Source organism: Raphanus sativus, chromosome 6 (genome assembly GCF_000801105.2).
Source record: "Raphanus sativus cultivar WK10039 chromosome 6, ASM80110v3, whole genome shotgun sequence".
In the NCBI taxonomy this organism is placed as follows: Eukaryota; Viridiplantae; Streptophyta; class Magnoliopsida; order Brassicales; family Brassicaceae; genus Raphanus; species Raphanus sativus.
The window spans coordinates 19,827,946-19,850,305 of record NC_079516.1 but is presented as its reverse complement, the minus strand read 5'-3'; the positions used below and the strand labels follow the sequence as shown (position 1 = coordinate 19,850,305).

Genomic DNA, 22,360 nt, shown 5'->3' with positions numbered 1-22,360 from the left:
GGCGAGGGTTTCTTAACCAGAAAAATCATTAAACCTGTTGTAAATCAGTAGTATGACACAACAATTACAAATTATTGAGAGAATGGAGAGTTCAATTTGCAGAGATATGAGGATTCTGAATATTAAAACAAGTTTAATAGAGGAAAGAGGGTGAGGAAAGAGGGTGAGTTGTAATTAGTACCGAGCATTTTATCGGTTAAATTTGATTTGATTCTTTATTCGTTGCTATTAGATCTGAAAATTCCGGATATTCATAAGTTTTCGAAGCAAAGTAAATACTAAAATTCAATATCTGTTAAAATCGAAGAAAATCACAAATACTAAAATTTTGGAAAGCGAATATCTGATCCAATCCGTCAATATATAAATACATGTATTTTGATTATATTTAAAGTTTTAAATGTATAAAATTATATAATTATTATTGTAACATATGATTTGACAGATTATATTCACATTATTACTTATATAAAATTATTACATAAAAGGAAGAGAAAACATTTATGACAATTATAATTTTTTCTTAAGTTTTATGTTATTATAATTTCTAAGTAAGTTTAAAAATTTACAAAATAGGTAGATCCACTACTTCTTTTAATTTTTATCTTTTATATCATGTCAAAAAATATTTTACAAAACAAATTTGTATCGAATTTTTAAGATTATTTGTATTAATCAAAACAAATGACATATCCGCAAATATTTATTTATTTCCTAGATATCCGCTTTTCCGAATATCCGTATTTTTCCGAAGCAAAACAAATTGGAAAATTAGATATCCGTAACATTCGAAGCAAATCACAAATACCTTAAAAGACTGTGTATATCCGATTCGTGCCCATGCCTAGTTATAATTCAAAAATAACTAATATTTTTGACAATCAATATGAAAATTCTCTTAGGAATTGCAAATGGATTTGAAAGAGAGAGAATGATGGAAAAGGAATTCAAAATTCAAAAAAATTGAAAAAAATAAAGGAAGCAAAAGAGAAGAATCGATGTGGTGTTCTATTTAATCTAAGCAATAGGGACATCATGGTCATTGAAAAATATTTTAAGTAGCAATTGGATTTGCAACATAAGGAAGAAAAAACCAGAATTATAATTAAAAATTGAATTTTGTTTTTGCACGTGAAATTTAAAACTGTCATTGTACATAGAACGTTTTACTGTTTTTTTCGCTATATTATATTCACTAACTCTGGTGTAAAAACTACAAAAATAAATACATAGAGAAAAATGAGAATTATAATTACGAAAAATGAAATTGTTTTGGATGAGAAATTTAAAACTGTCATTGTACAGAAAGTATTTCACTAAAATATTTTTTGATATATTGTTTTTTTTATTAATTCTGATAATGTAAAAACAAAAACTACAAAAAGGAATACATTTTATTTTATTTTTAAATATAATAAAGGTTTTACGTATGAATGTGTATATGACTAGACTATTCGATACGACCGGTTCGGTTCTATGGAAGTGCGGTAAACCATATCCATTAACACGGTTGTTATGACCTGATCCACAAACGATACGTTTTTTGTAAAAGGACTTTCAAATTAAAATAATAAAAACGTAAAAGGTATTGTTGAAACAACCATAAAGTTTGAGAAAATATGATGAGACATGCCTCATATTAGACCAAGCGTTTGCTTAAAAAGGAGAAGACTTATGATTCATAAGCTTAATGAAACAAGAAAAGGATAAAACAATTAGGGAGATGGAAGGTGGTTTCCATGGCCTCGACAACCTCTTTTACTCATTTCTCTTACAGTTTTCCATTCTATATCTTGAAACTTTTGGATTGGTTTTATTGGTTTTTCACCTTATGAGATGTTGAGATTTGCCGTGACATGCATCACTCATATATCCTCTTTCATCATCTTTCTCATATTACAAGCAATTTGAACAGGACTGCCATGTGCAGGAGAGTATTGTGGGACTAATAAATTGTCCCATGAAACCAAGTTGGCCTCGAAAACAATAACAAGGGATGAAATTTCTTCCAAATAGTAGCTTCAGTGAGGTTGTTTGCTGGAGTAGAGAAATCCTTAGGCCCATCACTTTCTTTAGTAGATTCCAAAGTCTGTTCAGTAAGTTTTTCTCGTGTTTCTTCATCTGAAACCAAGTTCGACTCTGAATTTTCAGTTGGTAACACCAATTGATTTGACGCAACAGTAGACTGAGCTGGTACTTTTTTCCATTTCAACCTGAGGTTCTTCAGCATATAAATCTTCATGTGTTGGATTTGTTTCCACATTCAATTGGACAGCTGGAAGTAGACATCTTTTTCCGTATGTCCCAAATGTCCACACCTACCTTAAACACTTGGAATCTATTTATACTCAACATCCACAAGGAAAATATCACTTGTTTGTCATCTAAAGCAATTTTCTTTGAAAAAGGTTTATCAAGTTCTAAAACCGACAGCTTTGGAAAAGGTTTATCAAGTTCCCACCAACGCTACGTTTACGCCTCTCTTCTTTTAGTTCGTCTCTGATAGTCCTCACGATTTCCAGTTCTCTAAGTACATCGTCCATGGGCGGTCTGTTCTTGGGGTCAGCCTCGAGACACCGTAGAATTAGTGCAGCGGTTCTAGTCACCGCCATAATTGGATACTTGTGCTCGAGCCGTGGGTCCATCATTTTCTGGATTTTCTTTTTCTGGGTCAGAACCGGTTTAGCCCATTCGACAAGGTTCTGTTGCGCAGAAGGTCGGGTTCGGTCTAATACTCTTAGACCAGTTAATAGCTCTAGGAGGACCACTCCAAATCCGTAAACATCACTCCGCACGTATAAATGACCTATAACAACATTAAAAAAACATTGTTATACAAGATTGAAACGACGAGTTGTTACATGTGTGTTTCCAAACAAAATTGTCCGTTTTTTTATTTACCTGTAGCCATGTATTCGGGAGCTGCGTAACCATGTGTGCCCATGACACGTGTGGTCACGTAGGAGGATCCATTAATCGGAGCATTTGTCGCTAGACCGAAGTTAGAAAGCTTGGCGTGGAAGTTCTGTAAGAAACGAAACAACTGTTAAGTGTTAACTAAAATAGAAACATGCATGCAGAAAACGTGAAAGATAGAGATGACAAGCAACGACACCGTACGGAATCAAGAAGAATGTTTGACGCCTTGAAGTCTCTGTAAATAACACTATTTTCGGAGTTATGTAAAAAAGTAAGTCCTTGAGCTGCTTCAATGGCAATTTTCAAACGTGTATCCCATGTTAACGCCTCTCCTTCTGCAATAACATTACATGCACATCTTAAATATACTATATGAAGAAAGAAAGATGATTTGTAAGATGAAGTGATTAATGTGTGAGTAATATTGGACTTGAGAAGAGGTGATTTTCAAGGCTTCCTTTAGGCAAATACTCGTACACCAAGAGGAACTGATTTTCTTCCCAGCAATAACCCAAGAGCTTGACCAGATTTGGGTGATGAAATTTCCCTAAAAATCTCACTTCACACTGCAATTTTGCAATATATATATACACATTAACAATTACATCCCATATGACTGGGTTCAAAAAAATTAGTGATAATTATTATGAAAAACTTAATGAAGTACAAAAGAGACTTATGAGGTGTTATGTGATAAGCAGAAGAAAACGCTTCAAGACCCAAGTGAAGTAGCAGTTCAAGAGGAAGCTATAGCTTATGAGAATTGGTTGAAGGTTGCAAGTCTGGAAGAAGATTTTCTAAAGCAACGATCAAAACTTCATTGGTTGGATGTGGGAGACCACAACAACAAAGCTTTCTATAACGCAATAAGGTCACGTCAAGCGCAGAATATGATTCGAGAGGTTAGATGTGTTGATGGAAGTACAGTCTCAGAGCATAAGGAGATAAAGAAGGAAGCTGAGAGTTTCTTCTCAAACCTCTTAAACATGTGTCCTGATGAATACAAAGGCACTACAGTGGATGAATTGCGAGAGCTTCTTGAGTACAGATGCAGCTTAGATGATTGTATTATGCTTGAAGCTGAGGTAACTACAGAAGATATCAAGAAAGTGTTATTTGCGATGCCTGCAAATAAGTCTCCAGGGCCGGATGGTTATTCCTGTGAGTTCTTTAAGCAGTCTTGGGATATCACTGGAAGGGACTTCGTGGTAGCTATCCAATCGGTCTTCAGGTTTGGCTTCTTACCAAAAGGTGTGAACTCAACGATCTTGGCTCTTGTACCTAAAAAGACAGATTCTATGGAAATGAAAGACTATAGGCCTATTGCGTGCTGCAATGTCATCTACAAAGTGGTGTCAAAAATTATTGCGAATAGACTGAAGAAGCTGCTGCCTAATATCATCAGTGAGAACCAGTCGGCTTTCATCAAAGGGAGGTTGTTAATGGAGAATGTGCTCTTGGCTTCAGAGTTAGTAAAAGACTATCACAAGGAGACAGTCTCGTCCAGGTGTGTCATGAAAATTGACATTTCTAAAGCTTTTGATTCTGTTCAGTGGGAATTTGTTCTGAAAGGATTAGAAGCTTTAGGATTTCCTGAAAAGTTTATTCACTGGATAAGATTGTGCATCACAAGCCCTTCATTTTCTGTGCAAGTGAATGGGGAACTTGCAGGATATTTTCAAAGCAAAAGAGGGTTACGGCAGGGTTGTCCAATCTCACCGTACCTTTTTGTTCTTTGTATGAATATCTTGTCCTTAAAGATAGACAAGGCGGTTGTGGAAAAGAAGTTCAAGTTTCATCCTGGTTGCAGCTCTTTGTCTCTCACCCACCTGTGCTTCGCAGATGATCTTATGGTGTTTGTTGAGGGATCAAAGAAGTCTATAGAAGGTGCGCTTGCTGTGTTTGATGAATTTGCGGTCTGGTCTGGATTGAAAATAAGCATAGAGAAGTCTACAATCTACATGGCAGGAGTGAAAGCAGAGGAAAGGGCAAGAATCTTGTTAAACTTCCCTTTGGCAGTAGGAACTCTTCCTGTGAGGTATCTAGGCTTACCTTTAATGACCCAAAGCATGAGAAGGCAGGATTATCAACTGTTGGTGGAAAAGATTCGCTGCAAAATAAATACATGGACAAGCAGGTTTCTGTCATATGCAGGAAGATTGCAGTTGATACAAGCAGTGATTATGAGTATTGTGAATTTCTGGTCTGCTGCTTTCAGGTTACCAAGCAAGTGTATGAAAGAGGTAGAACAGCTTTGTGCGGCTTTTCTTTGGTCAGGTCCGATTCTCAAAACCACTGGTGCAAAGGTTGCATGGTGTGAAGTGTGCAAGCAAAAAGATGAAGGTGGTTTGGGTATTCGAGCTCTTAAGGAAGTGAACTTGGTTTGTGGCTTGAAACTGATATGGAGATTGCTTAATGGGAAGTCATTATGGAGCAAATGGATAAAGGAAAATCTTATGAAAAAGAAAAGTTTCTGGGAAGTGAATGTGAAGTCTCAAAATGGTTCTTGGATGTGGAGGAAGTTACTTAAGCTAAGAGAGATTGCAAAAGGTTTCTATCGAAAAGAAGTAGGAAATGGTCGTCATACTTCCTTTTGGTTCGACAACTGGAGTGAAATTGGAGTCTTATTTGATCGGTTGGGTGCTAGAGGTTTTATTGACTTGGGCATCCGTAAGGAAGCTACGGTTGAAGAAGCTGTATTTAAAGCTCGTAGAAGAAGGAGGCACAGAACAGAGATCCTTAATACTATTGAAGAGAAGCTCAGTGCTATGAAAGATAGTATGACTGAAGATGTGGAGGATGAGAGTATGTGGAAGAGAGAGGCGGGTTTTCGAAATGACTTCTCAACGTCTGAAACTTGGAAGCTCACTAGAGGTGAGAAAGAAAAGTGTGTTTGGACTCGAGGTGTTTGGTTTTCTCAGGCAACTCCAAAGTTTGCGTTCATGGTCTGGCTAGCGAATCTAAACAGGCTTTCCACGATGGATAGAATTGCTAGTTGGAATCTAGGTGTTGATGATGGATGTGTGCTCTGTAAAAATGCAAGGGAAAGTCGAAACCATCTCTTCTTTGAATGTTCATATTCAGTTCAACTGTGGAGGAGTCTTGTGTTGGGGATCATGGGAAGTGCGTTCACAAGTACATGGGCTGAAAATATGCAGTTGATTTCGGAGGGGAGGAATATGGACCAAAAGAAGCTGTTCTGTCTCCGCTATGCTCTCCACGCAGCTATGTATGGAGTTTGGCGAGAGAGGAATAGGGTTAAACATGGTGAGAAGCTGGCTCCTGTGATTGTTTTAAAGAAGATGATTGACAAGGGTATTAGAAACAAACTGAGCTTATTGAAGTCAAAGAGAGTGAAAGGGATGGAGGATGGACTAAAGCTCTGGTTTGGAACTAGAGTTTGATCGTTTTTTGGTTTGGTTAGGGGAAAAATTGTTTAGTAAACTATTTGTTCAATCATGGGTAGCAACCTATTTGTAAAAAGGTTTTTTTGAGGAATAAAATTTAACATTCTTTCAAAAAAAAAAAACTTAATGAAATATATTATTGTTTAGTATTTTACAAAATTGAAAGGTTAATGGTCAAAGCTCGTATATCTTCATATTGATATTTATTCATATCTCGTCGAAAACCAGGTCAAGATTTACTTATTTTTTGTTTATTGTTTCCATATCTTAATAACTAATAAGTTATTACTATAATTATAAATAGTATTAGTGGCCTGATCTTTCACAGCTGTTATTTAATATAGATCTATACTAATAAAGTAGGCTTTTTTATCTCCTTGGGGAGAAAAATGCCATGTGACATTTTCTTTTTAATAATTAAAATATTTTCTCAACTTAAATTTAATGAATTTTGGTATTAATTGTGAAATAAATAGGGGAGGGGAGGTTAAACTTTTCTTTTTAATAATTAAAATATTTTTTCAACTTAAATTTAATGAATTTTGGTATTAATTGTCAAATAAATGGGGCGAGTGGAGGTTAAACTTTTCTTTATACATGTTCAAGCATTTATAAGAGTGTTTTGAATCTGACTTAGATCCGTAATTGAACTGATAAATCTGTGATCCAATAGAAATTGAGTTTGGGTTTTATTGCAGCACTGGTTGAACCAATAGATAATTTTTATTTTTACTATTTTTAGTTTAAGTTACATTTTGAAATTATCGTCTATATTCTAAATTTCTAATTAAAATTTTGAAATTTCAGTTTTATTATCGTCTTCCTCTTCTTCTATATTACAATTTATGTTTGCAAAAAAAGTGAGTCATGATTGTGCTTGAGCTGCACGTCCGTAAAACAGACTGAAGCACGATGAGACTTATTATTCTCCTATACTACAATTTACTTTGGCAAGAAAGGTGAGTAAATAGTTTTTTTATTTAATTTAATACAAATCATTGCATTTTTAATTTACAGATCAAAAAAAAAATCATATGATCATATGAATTACAAAATAGAGTTTGGATTGTTGAAGAAGAAAAACATGGCGAGATTGATTATAATAAATTAGAGAATGCTCTTACTGAAAAATATCCCAAAAATGATGAAGTGACAAATTTAGAAAAAAATTGTTGGTAAGTTTTAAAATTTAGAGAAAACCAAAATTAGTTGATGTGATCTGGTGTTAGTTTATTTTTGTTATTGATAATTTATTACAATAATGTTTTAATTCTGGTTTATTTTGGATTGGAAAATGTCTTGATTTTTTTAGATGTCATAATTCTTATGTTACAACTTTTTAAAATAGTCTAAACTATTTCTTAATATTTTGTATGTACACTTAAAATTCTTAACTTTAGTTTAGTTTGGATTGTTGAAGAAGAAAAACATGGCGAGATTGATTATAATAAATTAGAGAATGCTCTTACTGAAAAATATCCCAAAAATGATGAAATGACAAATTTAGAAAAAAATTGTTGGTAAATTTTAAAATTTAGAGAAAACCAAAATTAGTTGATGTGATCTGGTGTTAGTTTATTTTTGTTATTGATAATTTATTACAATAATGTTTTAATTCTGGTTTGTTTTGGATTTGAAAATGTCTTGATTTTTTTTAGATGTCATAATTCTTATGTTACAACTTTTTAAAATAGTCTAAACTATTTCTTAATATTTTGTATGTACACTTAAAATTCTTAACTTTAGTTTATATATATATTTGTTTTCATAGCTAATATATTATTATATGATAAAACTAATTTATTTATTAACCCGCAATTCATCTGTGGTTAATCTACTGATCCAGTGATTAGGTAAATCATTTGATTCAGTGTCCGGGTCGGGTTTCAAAATATTGGTTTATAGGATTTTTTTGTATTTGATGTTGACGATGGAGAATATAGCCTCTGCAATTCTCCTTCTTTAACGCAATCGACGTAATCATTCATATAATCAATCCAGAAATCACATTCATCCCACCATCTCCTATTGAATGGTTCTTTAGTTCATGCTTTCTCAGTTTCATTATATATGTATAGATGGTGTGAGAGTTCGGACGATACTTCCTTTACTTTTTCCAATTCAATCATTGTCGAATTTCCAGTTTCATTGCTCGGAGTTAAAGACAAATTAGTGTAGAGATGTTCAAACTAGGCTACAACAATTTTGGCAAGCTTGAAATGTTAAGAAAGGAGAAAGATATTGGGGTTGATATGTTGTTGATTAATGGGAAGTACACCGATTTCTTATTTCAGTTTACGAGTTAATGATTGCTTACTTTTAAAGTAGCAGTTTTCTTATGCATCATCTCCTTTCTCAGATGGTCCTTCTACATGCGTTAATCAACTTTCTCACGTTTAACACTTTTAAACATTTATTGAAAGAAAGCTCAGTCTATGACACGAGTATTTAAGATTCTAACTAAAAACTTTTTTACGACTATTAATTTTTATTCTATTTTTATTAAATCGATTATTAACAACTACTTATGCTATTTTACTTTGAACTAAATAACTTCAAACAAAATAATATATTACGGTCACTAATCATTATAAAAAGATCAGAAAATATTATTTTTTTTACATATTTTCATTTTACATATTTTTTTTACTAAAACCATATAATAAACTATAAATTTAAGTAAGAAAAAAACATACAAATCCGGCGCGCAGCGCCGGAATATCACTAGTATATCATATAACCGAGTTTCAAGCTAAGACCGTACACACTGCACATAAAAGCATGATTAATGGAAATTTTTAGAATGAGATTTTTAGCGTAATTTAAGAATAGAAAAAGGTTAAGAACCGAATAATAAATAATTAATAACCAGTTCTTAATTTTTTTTATTAAAGTTGAGAATAAACAATTTTGACGCATCGACATAAATGATATACGTATTTTTCCTGATTTAATGCAGTTACGTGAGAGTTATTTGACTTCTTCTTCCGCTACTTTTTGGCATAATGTTACATTGACTTCTTCTTTTATGTATTAAAATGGAAGAGACCGGCCCAATGAAATTTATCTGTAAATGATTAAACATAATCTCTTTCAGTACAACTATTTAAGTTTTATGTTTTAAAAATACATCATTTCTTTTATTATTATTATATCAAGTAATCATTTATAACATGCCGCTCAAATATTTTATATACGTTTGTCTTCTTTTTTTGTTATCGACATTTATAACCCTAAACTGATACATTTGTAAAAGGAGACCCTAAATTAATGCCGAACTAATACTAGCATATAATTTGTTCGACTATTATTTGTTGAATATATGTTTTCAAAGTTATCATTATATTGAGCAACTATACGACAAGTAGCAAGCTAAAAGGTTTCCATATATTGGCTTAATTTACATTTATGTATAAGTATATCAGTCATTAGAAACAAAATGACCAGTCTACTTGTTTTGTTATTTCTATCATAAATACATCCTTATATGAAATGATTATTTTCCCTAATTCGCGCCTATATATACATAAAAAATGCTATTTTCAATTTATATTTTCTATATTAAAAACTTATAACGAGTTCAATAATTGAATAAAAATATATGAAAAGGAAAAGAAAATATGTACTTGCCTGCCATTCATGCAAACCTTGAGTACTATCAGGGCTTGATTTCTTAACGGCTACTGGTATTCCAACGCCGGCCCTGGACGGAGCTAACGTCTTCTCTTCCAACCATCCTTTGAATACTTGTCCAAATCCACCTTCTTCGATCATTGATTCCGGCCGGAAATTTTTTGTCGCCGTCTTAAGATCCACTAATGAAAACTTCTTTAGACTTGGCGTCACTATCACCCCGCTCGGCTGCACTGCCTTTCGTCCAACACCTAATATTAAAAATTAGAGAGATTACTATTATTTATATTCTTAATGAATAAAATATATATATTAGTCAAAAACAAAAAAAGTTTTTTTATTAAAATAATTGGTTTTTATTAGATAATTGGTTAAAATTAATAATATTAAGATTTATCCAAAATCTAAAAATATATTTTAAAATAAAAAGATAATTCCTATATATATTGTGTTGTTATCCGAAAAAGTCTTTTAACAAAAAATTGAGAACTAAATTAAAAAAATAAAAATAAAACACATAACTAAATGACTGTTACAATTTTTATAACAGTAAATGAATATTATATCGTTTTCTTGCATGGTGAATGAATACTATACTATTTTATAGGGATTTTTATATATCTATAGACATACTTAAAAACTAGGCGATACAAGAAATCTTTAAAAATAATAATAATGAAATCTAATATAAATTAAAAAGTTATTTTATAAAATATAATCTTAATTCTACTGAAATTCAAATAAAAATCAAAGTAAGATTGTTAAACAAAATTAAAAGGAATAAAGCTACAGGAAATACATCATTTTATTTCTTTCCGAACCTACAGTAAATAATAATGTTCCAAATGAAAAAAAAATTATATTTAAAACTTATATTTTTGCGCAGAAAGCATGAACACTCCTAGTATTTACCATTTACAAATGCTGCTTTCTCAATGTTAGCAAAAAGAAGAAAAAACAATCAATCCTTAATTATGTTAAAAAACGTACCACGATTGTCAATCCTATTGCTGATCATGCAATCTGGCGTTAAATATCTGTATGTTTGGGTGTGTTCTACAGTAGCGTGTGTTCCCGACTGAACCTCTTCGGTGATGCTGTTTGTAGTGGTACCTTTTCCGCTTCCTAAAGTCTCTACCAGGACTATCTCTTCGATTGGATGTGACTCAGATGCCAAACCATCCATCTTCTGCTCTTCGGGAATCTTCGGAAAATCCCTGCACCCGCTTACAACAATTAACACGGAGTATCACCAGTGCAAGATCAAATCACAACTGCTTTTCAGTTTCAGCAACGAATAAGAGTGAGAAAAAAAAAACAATAAAAGTGTTTAGAGAAGAAGAGACCTGTCATCATAATTGGAGAGATGTTGCTTCGTAGCTTGATCCTCCCATTCAACTCCTTTGATCCATTCTTGGTAAATATCCGATCGCACTTGATGCCCTTTAGTGCTAAATGGAAGTCTTCTCAGCTTTGGACAACCTCTTATGTAAAGATATTTCAGAACTGGGAAGGGTAGAGGAGTCCAGTAGATGCTCTCCAGTCGAGGTAAACTATCTAGGCCTAGCCTAGTTAGATTTCGGAAGGGCTGCTCGCTCATACCACCCGTGGCTTTCTCTTTGTTTATTATATGTTCTATTTGCTGACATTCATGTACCCTTAGTTCGCTAAGATTCGGGGCTAATAGCAACCATGTCAAGTCCCTGAGACCTGTGCACCAAGAAAGAGCCACTCTGCGTATGTTCAGTAAATTTGGAATCTTCTGAATGTTGCCAAAATGTATGGTCTCCGGGGTATCACACATCCGAATATCAAGTTCGCGAAGGCTCAACATAGAGTTCAGCAGTAGTGTTCCTCCATCTTTTATTGTAATCCCTGTGAGATGTAAATGTCGGATACAACTTGCTAACTGGTCGATAGTTTGTAACCGCTTCAAAACATCAACTCCTCTCACGGTTAGACTCAACTCTTTCAGACTCTTCAGAAGCTGTATATCCTCCATTAAGCTGAGATCCATAGGAACAGACCGTAATAAACGTAGCACTTGTAGATTCAGTAAATAACCAATCACTTCAACCTCTCGGAGAAGAGATGTGTACTCCAAATCCAAGTGTATCAACCTTTTAAGCCTTTTCAGACCGAGCGGTAACCGACTTATCTTTGTCCTTGATAAGTTGAGAAGCCTCAGCGACACCAGACTTGAAACTTGTTCCGGCAACTCATCAAGTTCTCTGTTGCGCGATAGGTTCAAAACCACAAGGCTGGTCATCCACCGAAAGAAATCATGCGAGATCCATGTTAAGCTGTTTTCTTGGAGGAAGAAGGTCGTAAGATGAAGACAGTTAGGAGAGTTAGATATGGTATTAACCTGAGTAGATGTTACTGACATCCTTCTAACTTTACTCAAATCATTCACCTCTGGCATCTGATGAATTCCCATACCTCCTACGACCACAAATTTTTCTTTCTGCCTCCCGCACTCAGAGGCTATCCACAAGGCCATTTCACGAACAATGCCATTCATTGTTACACCATATCCAGATTCATCATCAATCAACAATCTCATCATAACCAAATCAGCAATCATTTCATACCCCTTGATCTCAGCTATCTCTCTGTCTTCTTCTTCTTCAATCATTCCCTCGGCTATCCAACAGTCTACCAGCTCCTTTTTACTTATATCACAACTTCTCGGAAACATAGCACAATACAAGAAGCACGACCTGATACTCTCACCATGCAGGTTATCGTACGTAAACTTCAAATTGGGAAGAAGCTCATCTTCTGTGGTAGATGAAACCAAAACACTAATTGCATGATGCCATTCTCGTACAGTCGTTTTGCGTGACATGGTCTCGCCGATGAGACAGAGAGCAACAGGCAAACCACCGCATTTCCCACAAACTATTCTTGCCAGCTGGGGTATGTCCGGATGACTTTTCAACGTAGCTTCTCCAACAATCACCTGAAAAAAATCCCATGCTTCTTCTGGACTCAAACATTCAACTTCGACTTCGGTATCAGTCCTCATGCCTCTACATGTTTCCCGAGAACGAGTGGTGAACACAATTTTGCATCCGTTATTGCTGCTCGGAAATGGAACTCCAATTTCTTTAAGATCCACTTTCCTATGTATGCCATCCAACAACAACACAAATCTCTTCACACTTAAGATCTCAAATATTTCTGATGCTTTCTCCTCTTTATCAATTTGTCCCATGGACAAGCCTAATCTTTTCCAGATTTCATGTTGAATACCCTCCTCGACCTCTTCTTCAGGCCCCACAGGAACAAAGATCACAAGACTAGATGCATCTCCATCTTCTGTCAACTTATTTTTAAGCTGAGTAAGAAGGGTGGTTTTCCCGACTCCAGCTACACCATAAAAACCCAAACTCCCACATCCATTCCCCATAAGGCATTCCCACGCCTTTTCGAGCAACATTTTTCGAGAAACAATTGGGTGAAGCGGGAGCATGTTTTTGACGTAAGACAAGGGAGTTGTTCTCTCAACTATTACTTTAAATACTCCCTTGGATCTCACATCTTTAGCTTCGTTCAACGTCGTAGACACCATCTCGCTATAACGACGGGTCGATTCAGATATCCTCGAACAATCATCATAGGTAGATAAATCGTGACATCCTGAAATACTTTCATCGAGGAGACCACTGGCCTTCGATTCGGTCTCTTCCGCCCTTGAAATCCATTCTTCCACTTCGGGTACCGTTTGTACACCTCTGTCCTTTTCTTTTGACACCCTTCTCAACAACTCATTTATCATTGAATTGAGAGTTTCCACTTCCATCTCCAAATCCTCCAGATTTTTCTCCAGTTTCTGTGAATACTCCTCTTTTCAATACAAGAAACCAAAACAAAAAAGAAACTAATAAGATATTTGCACACATTTTAAAATTGTGTGTTTATAGAGAGTTTCAAATCTTTGCTACATGTTACCGTTCTGTTTTTCTTTGGCTCGAGCCTTGATCTATTGAAATATTATAGCAAATTAATCAGCGATTGAATGCAAATCTGGATAACAGTTATAGTACAAATATAATAAGGTTTTGGTGGTGGACAAGAGGATCACTGATCCGAAGAAGACTGAACTAAGAATAGAGAGAGAAGACTGAACACAAAAAATTATTGAAAAATAACAGTATAATCTGTATTTAATATGCTCAATCTTTTGGTATGCATTCGTGGATTTAAAATCTATCCATAGAGGAACTGTATTTTTTTTTTTTTTAAATATTGGTTTGATATGCATAAGTGGATTTATGGCCAACACATGTTTCAAATCATTGCAATTTGCAAACCAGTCTCATTAATTACTTTTGTTAAGGAAGTCAAGAAACTGGTATGAATCAGAGAGATCGAATAGAAAACCCAAGCCCTCTCTTTAATTATTTTAAAAAACTAATCGAACTATAAATTGAAAGAGGTGAGACAAATTAGAAAGAAGAAAATATTACCCATATTTGGCTTGAAAGCAAGAGACTATAGCTTTGTAGATCAGCCACCAATTGCAGATCTCCTGTAGGAGAGAGATTTTTAACTTCACTCTTTAAAAAAAATCCGCCCCAATAGTGCGTTGCTAACTGTTCTCAAGGTTTGAGAGGAAGAAAATTTTTGTGCAGGATCTTGACAGGTTTGGCTCGTAACAGTTGGCTTTTTTATCAGTCCACAAAAGAAGAAGAAGTAGCATTATCGAATATAACAAATTAACAATCCATGAGTCAAAATTTGAAAACGTCTCAAGTTTTTGACAAAGAAAAAGGAAAGAAATAGGGATATCAAGTCTCTCACGAGATAAGCAATAAACGGCTGATATATATTTACCAATCGCTATCCCAATACATAATTACTTTGAATCAATTGCTCCCCGACAAAAAAAATTATGAGATACTCCTGCCTAAAATGTTAAATAAATAAATTTTTATTCAAGTCAGAAAAATTATTAGAGAACTACAGAACGAATAAAAATTTGCATAATTACAACTTAATCAGAACTATATCGCGGACCATCCAGACCCGAACTATAAAATTTGAATCTATTTCTCTATGACTTCCGAAAACTTTGTAAGACTTTGTATAATTGTAAATTTTGGTGTAACTGAATCAATTACAAAGTAATTCTAAGTTGAACTAATTAAGTCGCACTTTTAGATTTGCAATTTTGATTATGTTATTGTTTGGAAACAGATGTTGTTATTAATATATTTAATGATGTTAAAATAAAGAAATAGTTTATAAATATAACTAGAGAAATACATAATGTGAAAAGTAATTTACAGAAATATAGTAAAAGTAGATAAAACTTATATGACATAAACACACAACTAATCTCTAATTGGTCAGACACGAGTAGTCAAGTGTATGTTCACGTTGCTAGTTTCAGTATGTGTTGAGATAAAGTCGATCGACAAACTACATGTGATGTTATTGTCAGATTCTATAAAGTAATGCGGTCTACAGTGGAACATGATACGGATTAGAGATGTTATTGCACAGTCGCTATTGGTATATGTAAGGTTTATATAGTGTATTTTTTATGGAGGTCTAGTTTTGGTTTTGATTTTTTTTCTTTACTAAATAGTTTTGAATATTATTTATGTATAAATTGCATTGTTAAATGTATTGTTATTAATAGTCTAAGTCTCTAAGACCAATATATATCTTCTTATGCGTGAGTTGCTAGCATTTATCTAGTTTCTTGTGACATTTAACTAACAGATTTTATATTCCTTTATCATTGTTTGTAATTTCTAAAGATCCAGTCAAGCTATGTACATGGAACAATGAAAGTGACAAGGGTTGTTACATAATTTGACATGTTGATTAGGTAAATAATCTTGTGGCTAAATGTTGATTGGGTTTCTATGAATATCCATTATAATCCTAGTGTAATTATAAAAATCGTACAAGTGGTTTGAAATTATCTAGCTTAGAAAACAAGCCTCTCAAAAACACTTGGACAACTATAAAAGCACTAAACTTAGAAGCTAGCATCTTATGAATAGTGCATGTTTAGTGCACGAATGACTCTAACCGTAGTTTTGTGTTTCATGCTATTCACAAGCACTTTGTTACCTTTCAACAAAAATTTTCCTACCACAGAGTAAAGCACCTTGTCACCCTTGAAAACATTATTATACTGCCTTCCTTCTGACGAATGCTTGTCGCCAAAATCAATTATGGTCCCATTTCCTGATAATCGATCCCACTTATCAGCCCAAAGTGTAGACCAACAACGCTCATCTCTGCCTTGTAGTCAAACTCGTCACCAACCATGATACCAAGAACTTCTCCAACCATGTCTTCGGTGTTGACACACATTCTGCTGCTTAAGCATCTTCCTAACGTCATGATCCACACGTGTAGTAGTTCTCGCTTCAACATCAACTAATACCTCATTGAACATCATCTTGAAGAGACGACGAACTTTACCCACTTTCTCACGTGGGTAAAGATCTCTCTCCATTATTGGGATGGTCATCCCAATATGCTTCTTATGGTCTGGACAACACAAAATTGTTGCTTAAGTTGAGCTCTCAGATATCCTTCATGCAATTTAGTCTCTATGTTATTATAATCCTGATTACCTAAATAGAAATCCTAAGTCTTAACGCTTTCTCATTATTGTTTACAAACATCTATTCAACCATCTGAACAACTGCCTTATTCACCCTGTTTATTTACTTTAATCATACTGAACCTACCTTAATCACTGCTGATTAGAATCACTTCTTTGGCAAATCAATTAACTTATCATGGAGAAAAGAAGACTGACATCCAACTCATACAAATGATACTCATCTCTCTCCCAACCAAGTTCGATAGCATAACCAGTGTATTGGAGCAAACAAGCAATTTGACTTCAAAAAAAATGGCAGAGCTGATCGGGATTTTGAAGATCATGAAGCAATGCTGGTTGCAAGAGAAAAAAACACAAATGAAGGAACAAACGATATTTGTGTTAAACAGAGAAATTCTGGTTTTACACAAGACAATTCAAAGTGCCGGAGAGGCAAAAAATGGTGTGGTTTCTGCAAAAAGAACAACTACACAGAGAGTGAGTGTCTGAGAAAACCGAAGAAGGATGATCCTAAGTAGGATCACAAAGTAACAAAGAATGTTACAACTGGCAAGTAAGGCCACTTTGTCGCATTCCAATCAAAAAGATGATTTGCACCATGCGAGAAGTTTCCAAAGACTTCCTTTGGGGTCCAACAGCAAAGGCAGCCAGAGCAGAACTCACCTTTGGCAGGTTTACTTGGTATACCTATTGAAAATAATCCAGCTGGCATTTTACCCCCTGATATGATACTCGTCTCTGGACTCTCTCAACAGCTTTTGTTGCAAATGAATGCTCAGACACCCGTTTCTTCACAGCAACAGCGTCCAGTGTTTGAAAATATGATTTTCCTTAAGCAACAACGAAAACGAGAAGAGCAACAGAAGTTGTTACGACAGCAACAACAGTTTTTTCTCAGGTTCTTGCTGACCAGCAGCATCCTCAATAACAGTTTGGAGAGCCATCTTATGGAAAGTTGCAGCAAACTTTTGATGCTCTTAGGCTGCAATAATCAAAGGATATGACACAGGTCAATCAGCAGATGCCGCTTCCTGTTTTCCATCCTCTGCACCTTCAACACCAGCTATTTGGTAATGTTGACCCTAGGATGAGCTGAGGAGAAGTTCCTGCAGATTAAATCGATGATACCATAAAAAAGATTTAAGAGACAGACTATTAAAGAACAATTCCTAAGGATTACATGAACAGTTTGCACTCAGAAAAGTCTGATCTCTTGCCTAGCATACTACACTTGGTATGGAAGGACCTGTGAGCTTTCCAAACAATGAAAGCCCCATTCCTGAAACAAGTGACAGTAAGTTACTGGACTAAAGATGTGTATGCTGGACAGGAAGAGACAAGTAATGTGTATGCTTCAACAGAAGTTAAAAGTAATGAAGTTTCTGGAGGACGGAAGACTTCTGAAAAGAAGTCCAAGAAGCAATGGGGTAACAAGCAGTCTACTGAGCCGGTTAAGGCAGCTTCTAAGTCTTCTTTGCAGGAGGCAAAGCAACCTAAAATAGGAAATGCTGATGATTCTGAGATAAAGGGTAATAATATAAATTCCAGCTGACACTTCGATAGACAATGATACTAACCTCTTCCGGAACTCCCCAACTGCACCTTCGAGTAATGTACTAATGAGTTCTGAAGCTATTTCAGTCAGGGGATAATCTGGTGTGAATGAGTCTTCTCTGCAAAACACACGAACGCAACCAGGACGTGCTTGAAAGCCTGCCCCTGGCTTTAAACCAAACTAATTGCTAGAAATTCAAAAGGAAGAACAGATGGTAGCACAAGCAGAAGCTTTAGCTCCAAAGATTTCTACTTCTTTGAGATCAGTGGGTTCTGCTTCTCCTTGGGGTGGAATTGTTTCCTATTCAGATCCTATCAACCTAAGAGAGACTCATGGAGAGTCAGTTATTACTCAAATAGGTGTCGTAAAGCCTGGAAGTGTTCCTGGTCTTAATGAAATGAAAGAGCGTAATGTGGTTGGGAGTCCCAACTTCAGTTCAGTTCAACTCCCAACCACATTACGATCTTAGCATTGGTTCAAGTCGGTTTTAGTTCCGTTTATATTTCTTCATGGAATGTTAGCTGCATGTTCAGGTGTTCTGACGGGGACAAAGCTGACTTCACTCTTCTCACTAACCTCTGGCTCTCCTGTTTTTCCTGTAAATCCACACAACGCTCTATCTTTCTTTGCTTCTGTTATATGATTATGAATATGGTTTGAGCCAAAAAAAAAAATCTTTTAAATCCATAGTAGTTGGAAATGGAGCACATGATTCATGGTCTATGCCACTTATGAAACAAGCGGGTATAGCGTGTGAGACTGTGAAGGAAAAGAGTTGAGTCAATGATACAACATTGTTGGACAATCTCAGGTGCTTGATACTTTCTTGAGTCCCAAGAAAGGCAATTTTTTTATCGTTACCCGTTTTATTTTCTGGATGATTGATAATGATGATGAGTGATGAAACAGGGGGACCTAGTGGCTAGAGGTTTGATTAAGTTCTGTGATGGTGGACCTCCAGCTCTTTAGAAGGTCCTCACGCTGGAGTCTCCTCTCCTCCTATGTGTGATGTAATCTTTTCTGATTTTCCTTTAATCTCGTTTTTAAAATGTTTTCCCTTGATTTTATTCAATCAATGACAGTTCTGAGTTGTTTTTTTTTGTCTTTTTGGGATAAAGTTTGGATTGGTTTGTGAAGTAGTAGATGCTATATACCCAATTAGGTAAATATATATCTCTATCTATCTATCTAGCAACCAAGATTAACGATCTTAATCAGCTGTTAATTAAAATCTTTCTAATTAATGAATATGCAGGATCATATTGCTCCTAGTGGTTTTATAAGAAAAAGAACTTATTTTTTTCTTGAATAAAAATTTATATTGGACTTATATGTGGTCTTCATTTCTCAGGATATGACAGAGTACCTGGAAAATTGCAAGTATCTACCGAAGCTTAACAATCAGAGACCAAACCAAAGTAACTAATCGAATCCTCACATGATGATTCTGTTTTGTTTTAAAGTTTGAAAACGATACGATCATCGTTCCAAATGATTCAACTTTGGTTCGGGTTTTACTCGGATGGTGATTCCGAAAATCTTCTCCCTGCTCAACGGACAAAGCTCTACACAGAGGATTGGATCGGTTTGAAAACATTGGAGGATGCTGGAAAAGTGAACTTTGTGAGTGTAGGAGGCGAACACCTCCAAATGTCAATTCCTGATGTCGTCAAATACGTCGTACCTTATCTCCAAAACCAACCGTATTCCAAACAAAACCGTTTCAACCGCAGAAAAGAGCAAAATACACCTCATATGTTATATGCTTGTTTATGCAATATTGAAAAAGGTATACTGATGATTGTGTTGAACAAGAATCTTTATTATCTTTAATTATCGAATCAACTCGTAGAGATACGACGCATGCAATGATTTTCTCAACCTGATAGAATGGATCACTTATTTACTTTTAATCGTATAAAATTAAATAAAACGAAGAAGCTAACGTTGGGAGTTGCAATCTGATCATGCAGTAGTCATTAACTCAACCTCTCCTTCCACCATTTAAATTTCCGAAGATAAAAGTCACATTCTTGCTATTTACGCTAGGTTTAATGAAATATTTTAAGAGGCTCAAAATAACAGTCTAACAGATTAATAATCAATCAAACAAGCAAACTAATCTCTCCATCTCGTTTCCGTTAAACCCCTTTCACCAAGTTTCAGAGCATTATTAATCACATTGGCTACAGTTTTTCATCTTCTTTGATAACAAACGAATCGTTACTCACGCTCTCTCTCTCTCTCTCTCTCTCTCTCTCTCTCTCTCTCTCTCTCTCTCTCTCTCTCTCTCTCTCTCTCTCTCTCTCTCTCTTTCTTTCTTCTCCAAGAACGTCACTGATCTTTGAAAGTTTCAGAAAATGGCTGTTTTTCCTGGCGGTTGTAAGAGTGTGCAGGAGTACTGCTACTTCGTAAGATTTGATCGATCCAAGAATCTCTAAGAAATCATGAATCCAATTCCTAAGATTGATCAAAACAGTCTCTTTCTTCTTTCTTCTGCTCTGTTTCAGGTCTTTCGCAGAGTAACGGAATGCATAGACGACCACAAGAGCAAGGACGAAACTGCGAGTTATCTACTGGATAAGTTTCAAATCGAATCTCCTATGACCAACATAGGTAAGTACATTCCTTTTCATCGAATCACTTTTAATGGGTCCGATGCAACACCTTCAGTAAACTGAATCTTTTTTTTTTTTGTAGTTTGGGGTAGTCTAGAACGCACGTTTCCAGCTTCCTTCGTAGCAGATAACATTCAGGGCGATGCATCAAGTACGCAAAATAGAAAACCTAACTTTACTTGGCATACAAGTTTCAGTATCATGATAAAGTCGAAGTTGGCGTTTGTTTCCTTGTTAGTGGCTCATACTCAAAACGCCCAGAGAGACGCTTCTTCATCATCATCACATGTGCCGCATGAATCTGCTACTCGTAATGCCCTAGTTCCTGTGCAGCAGCCACTTTCACTTCCTCTGTTTTTCCTCTGTTTTCATTGTGCCTTGTTGAATCTCAAACAAACCTTTGTGTTCTTCTATTGTCTTTTTGCTTCTTTAGAAACTGAAAATTTGAAGGAGATGCTAAGTAGGTTGGATCAGATCAAGAGTATTCAAGACATGCTAAAAGTAATGATTGATGGAAATGCATTTGGACAGCGAGTTGAGAATGAACCAGTGAGAGGTAATAACAGAGACGCAGAGAACCTTACATTGTGACTTTCCTGAATTTTAAACATTCTGTGTTTGTTTGCTTCTATTTGCAGACGATTTACGGCAGCGGGTTTTGAATACTTTGTGTTAGATTCAGAGTACTACAGAACAGATTCTCAAACTACTGACTGATGGTCATGGATTTGGACCACGTCCTTCTGCTGCGGGATCCTCCAAGAGACAGCGAGTTGAGAAGGCAGAAGAGAGAGGTGGCAGGCTTCAGGAGAAAGAGGAAGGTGATGATGAAGAAGCAGAGTACCAGCATAAAGAATGAGGGAGGTGAAGATGGAGAAGCAGAGAAGCCGCAGGAGAAAGAGGAAGGTAACGATGAAGAGAACGAAGAAGAAGCATGATCAGAGTCTACAATTGCCACAATAAACGCATTGACTGTTCTTATATTAGCATAGTTTTTTTATTACAAGAACATATTGCAGAGAGTCTCTACATGTTGCTTACTACTAGCTACGCAGTTTAGAAAACATTGGGGAGCAATTTTTTCAGCTTACTTGTTGGGCTATCTCGAGGCTTTGTGTTGTTGAGGACAGATAAACATGTAACAAGTTTAAGGACATATTTTCATTCTATCAAACTTCAATCCATTTACATTTTTTTGTGGCAAAATATAACCAAAAAAATTGGAGCACAAGTTTTTGTGATGCAAAAAGACCAAAAACAGATGCTCTAATGAGTAGGAACTATGAGGCTTATAGATTTATTGAGCCAAGCTTTTCACAATTTCTGGATTATCTATTAGACAACTTCCAGGCTTCATCATTCTTACAAAGATCAATCCAATCCATTTCTTTTAGTTTTTCAGCTATATTCAGATCTTTTTTTTTTTGTCAGCAAACAACATAATCACTAAGCTACACGCGACAATATTGTTCTTGAAAAATATGGCTACCACAGTCGTTAGGAATTAGGATATTATGGGTATGATACCATATAGAAAGGGAATAAGATGATAATATATTTCATTGATCTTAACCAAAATAGATATTTATTGAAGAGTGGTTCGAAAAAAAATGTGTTTAAAAAAAAAAAG

At 35.1% G+C, this 22,360-nt stretch overlaps 1 protein-coding gene across 4 annotated transcripts; it reads right to left on the bottom strand.

The window, feature by feature from the left end:
• Positions 1–2,319: 2,319 nt before the first annotated feature.
• Positions 2,320–14,721, bottom strand: LOC108831895 (probable disease resistance protein At5g47260). Of its 4 annotated transcripts, XM_056987480.1 has the most exons (9): positions 14,435–14,718; positions 13,917–13,947; positions 11,306–13,811; positions 10,950–11,176; positions 9,957–10,210; positions 3,350–3,485; positions 3,121–3,254; positions 2,902–3,025; positions 2,320–2,806 (listed from the first exon to the last, which is right to left on the bottom strand). In XM_056987480.1, the coding sequence occupies exons 3-9, from the start codon at positions 13,765–13,767 to the stop codon at positions 2,421–2,423; spliced, it is 3,723 nt and encodes a 1,240-aa protein (XP_056843460.1). In that variant the 5' UTR covers positions 13,768–13,811; positions 13,917–13,947; positions 14,435–14,718; the 3' UTR covers positions 2,320–2,420. The 4 variants fall into 4 exon arrangements, 3 of the variants coding, with proteins under 3 accessions (XP_056843460.1, XP_056843459.1, XP_056843461.1); XM_056987479.1 differs by lacking the exon at positions 13,917–13,947; XR_008934890.1 differs by lacking the exons at positions 2,320–2,806; positions 3,350–3,485; positions 13,917–13,947 and having other exon boundaries at positions 14,435–14,720.
• Positions 14,722–22,360: the final 7,639 nt, after the last annotated feature.